The sequence below is a fragment of the Bos indicus x Bos taurus genome, chromosome 25, assembly GCF_003369695.1.
Source record: "Bos indicus x Bos taurus breed Angus x Brahman F1 hybrid chromosome 25, Bos_hybrid_MaternalHap_v2.0, whole genome shotgun sequence".
NCBI lineage: Eukaryota > Metazoa > Chordata > Mammalia > Artiodactyla > Bovidae > Bos > Bos indicus x Bos taurus.
This window is the reverse complement of record NC_040100.1, coordinates 2,648,675-2,663,666: the sequence shown is the minus strand read 5'-3', so window position 1 is coordinate 2,663,666 and position 14,992 is coordinate 2,648,675. Positions and strand designations below refer to the sequence as shown.

At 44.2% G+C, this 14,992-nt stretch overlaps 1 protein-coding gene across 2 annotated transcripts in view; it reads right to left on the bottom strand.

Moving 5' to 3' along the window:
* The window catches only part of SDK1 (sidekick cell adhesion molecule 1), a 744,026-nt gene that overhangs the window by 420,539 nt on the left and 308,495 nt on the right, over positions 1-14,992 (bottom strand). For both annotated transcript variants that reach the window (XM_027528208.1, XM_027528209.1), the window contains one exon: positions 14,773-14,920. In XM_027528208.1, the coding sequence (XP_027384009.1) occupies positions 14,773-14,920 (148 nt within the window). The remainder of the gene's footprint in view (positions 1-14,772; positions 14,921-14,992) is intronic.

Genomic DNA, 14,992 nt, shown 5'->3' with positions numbered 1-14,992 from the left:
GGCTTCTCTTGCAAATCACAGCCCTCTTGGGCAAGCTGAGACCACTTCTGCCGTCCACATTCACAGGGATAACCTGGACGGCATCTTTCCGGTGCTCAGCTCTATCCCTGGCTCCATCACTAACCGAGATTTGACCCTAAATCATGGAGCTACTCTCTTTCCCCACACAGTCATCCACAAAATTGGTGTCATAAGACTTCCTCTACTTTCTTGACTGGGACATCATGAAGACTTAGAGCGGTCTTGCAGAAGGGAACAGAGATAAGCTGGACCCTCCGTCGCACCTCCACGCACATCACTTACCCTCCCACGCAGACCTTCCTCCTCCCGGGAACGCCAGCTCCCTCCGCTCCTCCACAGAACCCCAGCCAACAAATGGGCAGGATGTTTTCACATCAGACATTCACACAATTGGTGTGACCCCATTTCATGTGTGGAAAAAGCTACATCCCCCAAACACTAACTAGGCCTGCCCAGAATCAGGAAATGGTCAGAGTACAGCTGACTCTCAAAGTCGTCTCTTCTCAGAAAACCCAGAGTGCTGTCCAAAGCCCACCCCACTCCTCAAACTTTGCCTGCACACAGGACTGCTCCTATTGACACCTGCGTTCCTTGACCACTTCCATATACAGGATCTCCAGGACTCTGTGGGGGTACTGCTCCCCACCTCCTGAAAGGCTGCCACTCTTCCCACAAAGGGGGACCTGGGGACGCAGGCTGCCAACCAGACAAGCACCTCCTGCCCAGTTCAGCTGCCCTGGTCCCTGTGTGTGACCTTTGATCCTCTCCATACCCCGCTGCCCTGACCTCTCCAGTTCACAGCTCCCCAGGGCCCCGGCCCTAAGGGGCACAAGGGCCCGGAAAGGACACAGCCTGTGAATTTCTCTTGGCTCTAAGAACATCCTTTCCTTCCTGGAGTTTCCTTCTCCTCCTCGTTTGTGTGGGAGGAACTCAGACTGGTATCCAACGTTTCTTCCTGAAGACCCAGGTAAGACCAGATGTGAGCAGGCTTGCCACAATACAGAGCCCCCAAGTGCGCGTGTAAGCTACCGAGCCACACTCGGTGGCTGGCTCTCCATGCACACGCAGGTGATACGCATCCCAGAGCGTCACCAGAAGCTGCCCTGGCAGGCCAGGCCCTGCGTCCGGGTTACAGATGAAAGAGTGTCACCACGTCTTCTTGACTTATTAACTCCAGCAGGATCTCCTGGCCTGGGTCCAAAGCATATTTCCTTCACAGGGGATTCCGTGCTTCAGGAGTGACTTCTGTGGATGACACCAGTGCAATTAGGTGCTTTTAAATGAACAGATAAGTGAATGAGTAAATGACCCGGATTTAGGGAGAGTGACGCGGACACGGATAATCTAAAAGGGAAGCTAATAAGCGGCACTGCTTTTTGACTGTGTAATAAACTCTGCGTGAGGTGCTCAGGTAGAAATGCCTCCCTGGCTGTCCAGCCAACGGTAAGACTGGCTTAAATTTCCCAAGGACGTTTTAAGAAGGGGGCACTGGAGGAGGCATCTCTCTCTCTCTGCTACAGGAGCCATTGACCAAGGACCGAAAATTCATTGCAAAACAACCTAAAAAATCCATAGTTCCAAATGAGCTGATGATTAGGAAGCTGACTCTGAGTACTAATGCATGCTTCCTTATATAATTGAGAGCATAATGAGCAGAGAGTGGATGGTGATAAGAGGTGACGTTTACTCTACAGGATACAAAGGGATTTCACATCTGTAATTCTGTCCACCAAATCAACGTTCCCCAGGATAACTCCAAGAGTGTGGTAGGGTAGGTACCGTGATTTCATTTGGGATATCCCATCACATCATCTCTGTTGGGAGTAGTTAAAAGTCTTGCGTAAGGTCACACAGCTCCTAAGGGATGAAGCTGAGACAAAGACCTTTGTTTTCTGAGTCCCAGCCTAGTGCAGGCGGTCCCCACAGCACGTGCCCAGAATGAGCCAAGTTCTGTTATTTATTTATCCAAGAAATACTTTCCATTCATCCAACAAACATTAACTTCTCAGTATGGCCAAACACCGAGCTAAGTGCTGGGCCTCCAAAGACAAAGAAATAATCCAATTTAAAAATGGGCAAAAGACCTGAAGAGACATTTTTCTGAAGAAGGTATTCAAACGGTCAATAGGTACATGAAAAGGTGCTCAAAAATCACTAATCACGAGACAAATGCAAATTAAAATGACAATGAGCTATCACCGTACACCTCACCAAATGGCGATTATCAGAAGATAAGTGACAGCAAGTGCTACTGGGGATGTGGAGAGAAAAGAATCCTCACACGCTGTTGCTGGGAATGTGAACTGGCATAGCTACTAGGAGAACAATTTGGAGGTTCCTCAAAAAATTAAAAATAGACATCTTTGACCCAGCAATTCCACCTTTGGGTACATATCCAAAGGAAATGGAATCAGTATCTTGAAAAGATATCTATACTCCCACCATGTTCATAAGAACATTATTTATAATTGCCAAGACACAGAAGCAGCCTAAGTATTCACTGATGGATGAATGTGTATATGAATTTTATTCAGCCGTAAAAAAGAAGATAAACTTGAGGAAATTATGCTAAGTGAAATAAGTGAAATAAGTCAGAGAGAGACACTGTATGATCTCATATGCAGAATCTAAAAATCTGAACTCACAGAAAGAGAGAACAGCTTGGCGGTTCCCAGAGTGTGTCCTGGGGGAAAACAGACGATAGTGGTCTAGCCATAAGGTAAGTAGGTCCCGAGGATGCGATGGACCACATGGTCCATTACAATACTATACTGCATATTTGACAGTTGTTAAGAGAGTAGATATGGACCACATGGTCCATTACAATACTATACTGCATATTTGACAGTTCTTAAGAGAGTAGGTATTAAGTTTTCACCACAAGAAAAAGTCTTTAACTATGGGTTGTAGGGAATGTTAACTAAACTTACTGAGATACATATATATCAAATCGTGATGCTGCACGTCTTAATACATCTTAATACACGTCAATACATCTCAGTAATACTGTACTGGGGTGGGGGGAGGGGAGACAAAGAAAAACTGTTCCCTGCTTCTACAGGTTATTATAAGCAGCAAACAACCAACTTTATGCAAGGCAGATAGACAGACAGATGACAGCCATAAAGAAGCATATTATTTACTGGTACATACTGCCTCTTGGGAAACCTGTATGCAGGTCAGGAAGCAACAGTTAGAACTGGACATGGAACAACAGACTGGTTCCAAATAGGAAAAGGAGTACGTCAAGGCTGTATATTGTCACCCTGCTTGTTTAACTTATATGCAGAGTACATCATGAGAAACACTGGACTGGAAGAAGCACAATCTGGAATCAAGATTGCCGGGAGAAATATTAATAATCTCAGATATGCAGATGACACCACCCTTATGGCAGAAAGTGAAGAGGAACTAAAAAGCCTCTTGATGAAGGTGAAAGAGGAGAGTGCAAAAGTTGGCTTAAAGCTCAACCTTCAGAAAATGAAAATCATGGCATCTGGTCCCATCACTTCATGAGAAATAGATGAGGAAACAGTGTCAGACTTTATTTTTGGGGGCTCCAAAACCACTGCAGATGGTGACTGCAGCCATGAAATTAAAAGACACTTACTCCTTGGAAGGAAAGTTATGACCAACCTACATAGCATATTCAAAAGCAGAGATATTACTTTGCCAACAAAGGTTCATCTAGTCAAGGCTATGGTTTTTCCTGTGGTCATGTATGGATGTGAGAGTTGGACTGTGAAGAAAGCTGAGCACCAAAGAATTGATGCTTTTGAACTGTGGTGTTGGAGAAGACTCTTGAGAGTCCCTTGGACTGCAAGGAGATCCAACCAGTCCATTCTAAAGGAGATCAGCCCTGGGATTTCTTTGGAAGGACTGATGCTGAAGCTGAAACTCCAGTACTTTGGCCACCTCAGGTGAAGAGTTGACTCATTGGAAAAGACCCTGATGCTGGGAGGGATTGGGGGCAGGAGGAGAAGGGGACGACAGAGGATGAGAAGGCTGGATGGCATCACTGACTCGATAGACGTGAGTTTGAGTGAACTCTGGGAGTTGGTGATGGACAGGGAGGCCTGGTGTGCTGCGATTCATGGGGTCGCAAAGAGTCGGATACGGACACGACTGAGCGACTGAACTGAACTGAACTAATAAATGCATTTACAAATGCCTCTTGCTCATGGTTGTTGCTGTTTCAAAACAAAATGTGGACACAGATTTAAGAGCTAAAAAAAAGAGCAAGGTATGATTCAACTAACACATTCCGGGCTTGGCAACTTCAGAATTTATTGTTCATTAAAACTGTATTTTAATTATCCTAGTTTTAATTAAAGTATTATGTAGAGCTGGTGAAATGCAATTATGTGCAACTGACTTAAGATGTATAATAGGCTAATATTTGTAAAGAAATGCATTATTGTCACTAGATCTGCTCATGGAAAATGAAGTGGTATTTTATTTTCAAATGAAAAATTGGTACATAGAATATTAAACTCTTGCCATTAAACACTACATTGCCCACTCAAATGGAACCGAGTAACTGTAAGATGCCCACACCCACGCCCAGGCTACTTCCTCTGCACAGGAATGGTCCTCTGGCTGTGACATGCCCTGTGTCCCAAAGCAGGGGCGCAGGGTCAGCTGCCTGCACATGCCCAGGGACCTTCACCCTCTGCATCCTGCTGTGGTTAGAACAACCAGAACAAAAAGAACTCTCTAGGCTTCAGCAATCAGCATTTGGAAAGCCCATGGAGCATGCACAGGAAGCCAAGGCAGCGGTGCTGTGCCCCGGGTCTCCAGCACACTCTCTGCCCTGGGTCCCTCCTTCCCAGCTTATTCTAAGTCCCAGAAGACGTCCACAGACACAGCGCATGCTCAGCCACATGTACTCAAGACACTTCCAAAGCAGGTGTCAGGACGTGACTGCTGTGTGCAACGTCGTGTGGGTGACAGAGTGCCTCAGGCCTCATGTCCTTGAGCACCAGTCGGTCAGTCGCTTCTCGCCGGTTATCTCCTCGCCAGTCGGTCAGTCGCTTCTCACTGGTTATCTCCTCGCCAGTCGGTCAGTCACTTCTTACCGGTTATCCCTTCACCAGTTGGTCAGTCGCTTCTCACCAGTTATTTCTTCCCACACCCCTTACCAGCACATACCCACCCTGACTCCCTAAGAGTCTAAGTCCACCCACAAGGACTCAACTGGGCCCCCCTCCTGAACTGCATCACCAGATCCCGTCAAGTGGAAGGTACTGGATGGAGCAGCCAAGGAGAGGATGAGAGGATAGGAGGTGCCGGAGCACCCACCTCCCCTCAGTCCCCCACTCAGGCGCTCTACCACCCCACAGCCATAGTCGTCTGACTCTGCCAAACTGGATCACCCGTCACTTCCTCCCAATACAACACACAGACAACCAAAAGCCACCTCCCTCCTGCAAACCCTCCGCATCCTTGTTTCTCAGTCCTGTGTGCCAGGCTACATACTTCACCCTTCTTTGAACCCAACGACCTTCTCTGCAACTGCACCAGAACCTCTCAGCTTTCCTGACACAGTCCATGACCACAAACCACAAAGGTGCGGTTGCACTCAAATGGGCCTCTAAGTCCAGCGTGTGGCTCGATTTGCTGTTGACTCTCCAGATAATTATTTAATACCTTCACTTCTCTCCTTGTGTCACACTTCACTCTAAACGTATAACTTATTCCCAATATTCACAGAGGAAATAAAAATCACAAGAAAGTCCTCAGCTTTCCACAAGCACATCTGCAAACAGCATGCATCCAAGCTCTGTGTGGAAGTGGCCCTTGAGTCTACTCTCTTGCCCTCTACTCTAGCCCTGACGGGGCCCCCACCACACTGGGGCCCTGCTTCCCGTGCTGGTGGTAAGACTGTCTGTGCTGCCCAGCCTCCTCCAGGACTCTGCCCCTCGCCCACATCTCACTGGGTCCCCACGTCCTTCTTCTCTAGGAGAGCATTTCTGTAGCACACAAACATTCTCAGTCATTTTGCACCTTGAACACTGGTGCTGCCCCCCCACTATCTCATGGACACTTGCCATTTCACTGCAGCCATTCCCAATAAAAATCCCCCCAGAGTTATTTCAGCTTGCTATCTTTACAGCCTTCTCTGTTATTTTAAATATGCTAAAATTGTAATTACTGAGCATTTCCTAATTAGAGAAAATAATAAAATGATGACCAATATTTCCAACATCCTACTTCCTCCTGGGTTCAACATCCCTTGTCCTCAAGCTGGTCCTTAGCAGCTCTTCCAGCAAAGTTCTCAGAAATGTATATTCTCAATCTGAAAAGGTCTTCCTTCCTCCCTTACTCTTGGATGTTAACTTGGCTGGATATGAAATTCTGTGATGACCATTGTAGCCTCAAGTATGATCATCTTCTCTATTATTGCAGTCAACTGTCATCTAACTAATGTTTTGAGGAAATCTGAATTATGTGTATGGCTGCTTTTAAGGCTTCTTCTTTGTCTTTGAGGTTCTACAGTTACACTATAATAAGTTTAAATTTGGATTTAGTTTTATTTATCTTACTTGCAACCTTTTCTGTTTCTTGACTCTGAAGGTTCCTCATGTTAGGAAATACTGCAATAATTCTCTCTCTGAATGTTACCTGCCCCATTTTCTTCATTCTTCCTTTCCGGGGCTCTTCTTAGATTTCTACTGATTATTCTATCCTCTTGGCCTGCCTTCTGTATTTTCCATCTTTTTATTTCTGTGCTTTATTCTGAGTATTTTCCTTCAATCTAGCAAAACAATATTTCTTACTTTAGCTGTAATATTGTCTGCTCTTTCACCCATTCAATTGGTTTTTTAAATAAATGATTGTATTTTTCACTTCAAGAAATTTAGTTTTTCTCTATTTGGCTCTTTTTAAAGTCAGCACATTAAAAGATGTTCAACATCATTAGCCATTAGGGAAATGCAAATTAAAAAACACAAGGAGTTATAATTACATACCCATCAAGATGGCTAGAATAAAAAATAGTGACAAGATTGAATGCTAGTGAGGAAGCGAAGACACTGGGTCACTTCCACCACTGGTGGGGATACAAAATCATACAGTCACTCTGGAAATAGTTTGGAATTTCCTTAAAAAAAAAAAAAAAAAAAAAACTCAACACGCAAATACCAGACACCCAGCTGCTGTGTGTCTGGGCATTTATTCCAGAAAAATGAAGACATATTCACACAAAACATATACAAGAATATTTACAGCAGCCTTATTCATAGGGTGAAAACCTAGATACAACCCAAATGTCCTTCACCAGGTGAATGGTTGTATGAGCTGTGATATGTCCATGCAATGGAAAACCACAAAATAACAGGGACTTGGATACAACCCAAGTGTCCTTCACCAGGTGAACGGTTATATGAGCTGTGGTATGTCCACACGATGGAAAACCACACCATAAAAGGGAATCTGGTACTCGCACCTGCAATAACCTGAACGAATCAGAACTATGCTGAATGAAAAAAGTCAACGGTAAAAAGTCACAGACCGCATGATTCCATTTACAGAACATTCTCTGAATGATACAATTACAGAAATGGAAACCAGCTTTGTGACTGTCAGAATTTGGGGCACGGATGAGGGTTGGAGGAAAGGGATTGTGATATAAACAGGCAGCGTAGCAGGAATATTCTGTGTTTTGAGTGTATCAGCCTTAATATCCTGGCTGTGATGCTGCACAACAGCCCTACAAGGTCTCACAACCTTGTGGGGAAGCAGCTAAAAAGCATATGGGAGCTCCCTGTGTGACTCCTAACCACTGCATACGAATCCACAATTAACCCAAATACCAAGTCTGATTAAAAATGAGGAAAAACCAAATATTATATGATTTCACTCATATGAGGGACCTACTGGCATCAAATATCAATAACCTCATATATACAGATGACACCACCCTTATGGCAGAAAGTAAAGAGGAATTAAGGAGCCTCTTGATGAAGGTGAAAGAGGAGAATGAAAAAGCTGGCTTAAAACTCAACATTCAAAAAACTAAGATCATGGCATCTGGTCCCATCACATCATGGCAAGTAGATGGAGAAACAATGGAAACAGTGACAGACTTCATTCTTGGGCTCCAAAATCACTGCAGGTGGTGACTGTAGCCATGAAATTAAAAGATGCTTGCTCCATGGAAGAAAAGCTACGACAAACCCAGATAACATATTAAAAAGCAGAGGCATTACTTTGCCAACAAAGGTTTGTATAGTCAAAGCTATGGTTTTTCCAGTAGTCATGTATGGATGTGAGAGCTGGGCAATAAAAAAGGCTGAGCGCTGAAGAACTGATGCCTAAAAACTGTGGTGCTGCAGAAGACTCTTGAGAGTCCCTTGGACAGCAAGGAGATCAAACCAATCAATTCTACAGGAAATCAATTCTGAATATTCATTGGAAGGACTGATACTAAGGCTGAAGCTCCAATGCTTTGGCCACCTGATGCGAAGAGCCGACTCATTGGAAAAGACCCTGATGCTGGGAAAAATTGAAGGCAGGAGGAGAAAGGGATGACACAGGATGAGATGGTTGGATGGCATCACTGACTCAACAGAGAAGAGTGTGAGCAAATCCCAGGAGATAGTGAAGGACAGGGAATCCTGGTGTGCTGCAGCCCATGGGGTTGCAAAGAGCTGGACATGACTGAGCAAGTAAACAACAGCAGCTGGCATCAAACTCTGGAGACAGAAGGTGGAGGGTGGATGCCAGGGGCTGGGGGCGGGACGGACAGCTAAGCGTGAACGCGGACAGTGTTTCAGTTTACAGGATGAAGGGGCTCCAAAGGTGGGGTGGTGGTGATGATGGCTGCCCAGCAAAATGAATACAGTTAATGACACTTAATTTACAGAGAAAAATAGTTAAGGTAGATTTCAGGCTACACATAGTTTGCCACAATTTCAAAAAAAATTCCAAAAATAAAACCCACAAACACTTCAAAAGATGTACCACTGTGCGTGGAATACAACCCAGATTCTTTCCCAAATTCTGGCACCTCCAGGATCCCATTTCCCCTCTTGGGCCCCTTCTCTGTCCACTCTCTGTTCACAATGTCCTGAGCACCAGACCACCAGTTAGCAAAGGCGACAGGCTTTGTCCTGGATTTGCATATATGTGACCCCACTGCTCAGAATATTCGTCCTCTAGATCTGTGCATGGCTCGCTCCTCCTCCTTCGGACAGGAGCCCAAGAGTACAGTGGGGCACAGGGGCAAAGTGTGGGCTCAGCACCGACCAGCTGTTGGCCTCTCTCTGTCGCTGCTCCTTTCAGCAGAGTGACAGTAATGTTAATAACAATACAACCCACCGGGCTGCTGTGGGGCTTCGGTGAATCAGTACAGAGAAAACACTTCAAGCGGCGCCTAGCACTCAAAAAATACCTAAAAACAATACTTATCAACAGCACCTCAAAAATATCACAGAAATCATGTCCAACAAAAGAAGGCAGAAACAAAGGATTCCGTATTCTGTGATTCTATTTATAAGCAATTCTAGAATAAGCAAACTAACCTATGGTACCAGAGTGAGATTAGGGGCAGAGTGTGGCGGGACCAGGGGTAAGAGCTGTCCTAGGCAACTTGATTAGGAGGGTGACAATGCCCGTGTATACACTTGCTAAAATTCATCAACCTGTGTCCTTAAAATCTGTATGTCCTGTTGTATGTAAATTACAACTCAACAAAGTGGGTTTTAAAGCCTCACCTGCACAGAGGCGTCCTTGGCCACACCCCGCTCCTGCTCAGCTCTCTCCCACCCACCTTTCTACACCCCTCGTCACTTTCATCATCCTCTGGATACGCCTGTGTTTCCACGCTGGACCATGACTCCGGGAGAGCAGAAGCTCCAATGTCCTCAGGCCCCTACCTGGCCTGAGCAGCTGGAACAGTGCCTGGCACAGAACAAGTGCTCAGCAAGTACCTACTACATGCAGGAAGGAAGAAAGAGCAGTGGAGAGGCAGGCCTGGCCCTGAGCATTGCTGGTGCAGACACCAGAAAGGACCTCAGAGGCCACCAACGATGCTGTCCTCATTTTTGACACGAGAAAATGGAGGCAAAGGAGAGTAAGTCATCTTCCCAAGGTCAGAATTAATGGTGGAAGCAGGTCTGGAGCTCGCATCTCCTAGTCTTCTTTACTTATACAAATATGGCTCAATTCACACGTATAGACATACTCTATAAACATTCACAAAATGCCTATAAAACATAATATGAAAATTTTAAAAGCATATTATTTTGAAAGCCCAGTTAACTATAAAAATATTATTACAACCAGATCTACTTCATTCAAGCATTAAGTTGTGACTCCCAATACAAGTGCTAATTTAAATACATCTTTCTTGCAGCACCTGAAATGAAACGGTAATAGGTTAATGGATGTTGGAGTATTTAAGCATGGACAATCATGAGTCAGACTGTTTTCAAGTCACCTGGGATGCTGTTTCCTGCCCATACTTCACAATTCAGCTCATTCTGAGCAAGTCATCTCACAAAACTGACTGCAGGTTTGAAATATTTAGTCTATAAACCTCGCATTCCTAGGAAAACACATGCCTGTACACTTGTGCTTACACATTCCCGTCAGGTAGGCTAAGGGTGCAGTTTGAGAGTAAGAACCTGCAATTAAGCAGAAGAATGGCACTGCACAGAACACGTTTCTGCGTCCTAATCTGATAACTACCAACATGAATTACCTCCCGGAGGTAAGAGGAGTACTGAATGACATCAGCATTCACATTTCATATTTTGAGAAATAAAAGGAAACAAAGAACATATATCTAAGCTGAAATAACACAGAACAATTTTATTATCAAAGTAGACTATACTTATAAGGTAAGGCTATACTCATCTCTGACGTGCAAAGATAGCAAACTAACTGTTCGGATTCAGTAAATCAGAAAAACACATAAGCACTTTTTTCATCTTTTCAGATAAATAAAACCTATAATTACCAATTCAAAATTCTAAGTATATCTTATTCTCAATTCTTTCAAAATATTGTTTGCTTTTCCAAGATATATTTCGCCTTCATTAGCACCACTTTCTCCTGAGGTTTGTTATGTCTCTCCCCTACCCCCCTGTTTTGGTGAGGATGTTTATAGTACTACAGGAATTTCCTTCACATTCCTCATTTGTTCCGTTTTTCCAGTATTGCATCTCTGCTCTGCACAGCACCAGGCCAAGGAGGGCGATAAACACAGACATCTTAGATGGTCAGGACTCAGGGGAGGTGAAAACCCCTTGAGGAGACAGCATCTACAGACACAGGGCAGGGTCGTGACTCTCGCTAGCTAACGTCTCCAGGGGAGATGTTGAAAGAAAGTGGCCACGTCTGCCACATGCTGGTCACAGGGACAGACCCTCAGCTTAACTGCTCCAGACCCAAGACACTTGCCTCCAGGTGAGACCCCTACCTTCCCACCATATCAGTCCCCTGTGGAGCCCTCTGCCTTCAGTCCCTTTGCCGTGTTACCACCCATACACCACAGTTTCAGGAACTGGGACCTGCATCCCCTTGGGAGGTCCTGCTCCCTGCTCCTCGGGCCTCAGGAGGGGCCCTGGCTGCCACCCCGTCTGCTTCGGTTGGCCAGGCTCTGCAGTTCTCCAAACACTCCAACACGCTTCCTTGGTGCTTAGCCAGAGGCATCCTCTGTGACTTGCAGCCAAGAGCATCTTAACTGATACAATGGAACGCTCTGGGCTTTGTTCCCTGGCGTGTATGGTCCATATGCACTGTAAAGCCTATAAGTAACAATACACCAAGCTGCCTTTGCTAACCTTGAAAGTGGTATACACAACTGTCCAATGACTGGATCCCCTTGGCCATCCAAGGGGATGTCACTCTTAACAAAACAATCCAAAACAAATGTCTACACCTTAATTAGAAGGGCGTGTTTGCCTTCTCTTTGTCAAGAATTTCTGAAGATAGGGACCAACAGACCCAATACAGAGAGGACAAACAGCACACATGCAGGCATGTTCACGGACGTGGGCGTGTGATTGTGTGAGCCTGTGGCTCATGGCAAACCCAGGCTAACCTACAGTATTTCAACTTGAAAGCTGCTGTTCTAAAACAGGAGGAAAAAGATGAAAGCAGTAAAAGGAAAAAATAAATCAAAAGCACGAAGAAGGTTCGGCAAAATAAAGTGAAACGAAGAATTGGCCTGATGCAGAAGAGAGCTTGAGATGTAGAGTCGGCAGACCTGGGTTAGAGCCCCGACTCTGCCATTTGTCAGCTATGCGCCCTTGGGTGGGTCATTTAACAACTCCAGTCTTCAGTTCTGATAGCTAATTATACCTGCCTCAGTAGGCGACTCTGAGGATTAGAGAAGATATGTTTAAAGTACTCAATAATAGCTGCTGTTAGTATTATTAATAGACTATTCAACTAATTTTTCAAGTTGAAAAACATTAGACTCACCTTTTCCCTTGAAAATGAAAAAAAAAACAACAGTCATTTAATTTTAAGCCTAAAGCTCACATTTCTCAGGTTATGAGATAATGTTAAAGCGTGGCGGGGAAGGGGTGGCAAGGTGAGGAGGCCCCTCCTTCCCTTGACGGCGGTCCATCCCTCCCGTGTGTTAGGGCGCTGACCCCAGGAATCGGTAAAAGCCGATGGAGAGGTCTGAGCTGCCTCAATAGGCGTGAAACACCTTGAGCCAAACGCTCCGTTTTAAGTGACGCCTCTCACGGTCAAGAACAGACCTAATGCCATCTGAGTTTTGTCTGCCCGCCATCTGGGCAGAGGCGATGCGTAAGTGCTCTTCCACCTGAGGTCTGAGCTGGACTTCATTGGAAGTGTAAAGTAATACATCTGTGAATGATGCATAAACTTGTGGAGATAACTACGCAAGTACTGATTTATGATACCTCGCACAGCAGGTACTTAATAAATATGGGGGTGATGATGAGGTGGAAAATACGAAACTAAAAGGCCTTGAGAAAGTGTAAATATCCATAATCAGCCTCATCTCATCTCTTAAAAAAAAGAAGCCATCAGGCATATTACTCTACTGAGACTGGAGATTTATCAGTCACTTCACGGTGGTAAGCAGACTGTCTGCTATGACACTAAGTTAAAGCCCTATGAGTATCTTTTGTGTTATTGGCTCACCAGGAATTAAGCAGTCTTCAGCAAGAAATCACAAGTTAAAAAAAAAAAAAAAAAACAAGCTTACAAAATTAAGAGTTGTTATTTCTTTCTGCATCCTTTTGTACTTGAATAAATGTTGTCTCAGGAACATAGCTAGACAATGGATTAACAAATGAATTACTTTGTAGTTATTTGCTACTGAATGAAAATAATCCTCCACCACAGACACTAATTAGAAGCTCCAGTGTTTGAGGGGAAGCCTAAGTCAACCTACCCGCCCTTCCGAGGACTGACTCTTTCCACCCGTGCCCAGCCACACTGTGCTCAACACAAGGACCTTCCAGAACACTGCACAGGAATCTACCTCAGCTGCCTTATTCTCAGCCCCACCACCCTCTAAGAAAACGAGAAATTGATCCCTTATCTCTGTTTCACGCCAATTCCAGAGGCATTTGTTATAATTGGAATCAATATAAACGTGGATACCTAAGCAAGTTTCAATAAAATACAGAAAAAGGGCATAAGTTATCCCATTTCCCAAGGTAATTTATATTTTTACTAGAATTTTAAAATATGGCTTTTACATATTTCAGTATTTTTCCTGTTTTCAATAACCAGGATAGAAACATTTGCTAAATAAGCTTAAGAATTATGTAGGCACAAACAGAGTTCTGATGCCCAGGCAGAAGAGTGGGGATTCTGGGCTTAAAGACAGGACCGAGTGGACGGTCAAGTGGGGAGAAAGCATATTTGAAAAACCATTCAGCAAATTCTCTTACACATAACCTTTCTGGGAAAAAATAAAACCATTTTCTTCTCACAGTTTTTGTTTTTTTTTCCTGAGTGCAACCATCTGATGGCATAAATATTTGACATTTAGCCCAAGATTATAGCATTTCATGATCCTTTCAGAAATGTCCATCCTCAAAACCTTTATATTCAGTATATTATCTTTAAATTACATTGCAAAATGCCCACTTATGAAATATATCCGAAATGTTCTTTTTAATCACTTAAAGCTTTCAAATGCAGAAACTATCTTGCATTAGATAAATATCTTAAATGGGAGATAGGCAAGAACACCTTGAAATAATGCTTATCTAATCACAAAGCAACTGCTCTGCAATAGATGGGTGAACCACTAATTAGACAAAGGGAAATAAAACTGTCATGGTAGGATAAAAGGATAAAGAGAAATAAGCAGTAATTACTGTTTTATCGTCAGAGAAAGTAGTATCAAATGTGGCTCAGTAAAAAGAGGGAAAAACCCTACAGCTCTGTAAGTAAATACCAGAACTCATTAAATTAGTACTTGGAGCTCAGTACAACTCAGGATGACAACGGCATCTCAAAAAAGTGCATTCAGAAAAGGAAAAAAAAAAAAAAAAAAAAAAACCACCATAAAGAGTGAGTGAGGGTGCTTTAGTTAGGGCATGTGCTATACTGGAGAATAACATTACATGAGGCTTTCCTTAAACTGCTTAAAAATGTCCAAGCCAGTCTTAAAATAGCTCTTGATTAAGGCTCGAAGTAGGTCTAGGAGACCAGGTTACTCTTTCTGAAGCTTAATTGGCACACTTAATATGTACAGTGGTACCGACCGGTGTCACGAGACGTGTTTCGAACTGCAGGTTTGGAACAACTTACATCCTGCTGCTGGGGATAATCTTGTGCCCGTCTCGGAACCACGTCACCTGGGGCCGGGGGCAGCTGCTGATGGGCGGCAAGCTGAGGACGGCTGCGCGGCCTTCCGAGACCACTCGTCTCTCGTCTGCATCCGTGAAATCTCCCATATCTGTAGAGGAAAATCAGACTTCTAAGTTCCAGAAGACTCTTTTTGAGAGGGAGGGAGGTCAAAGATGGACAT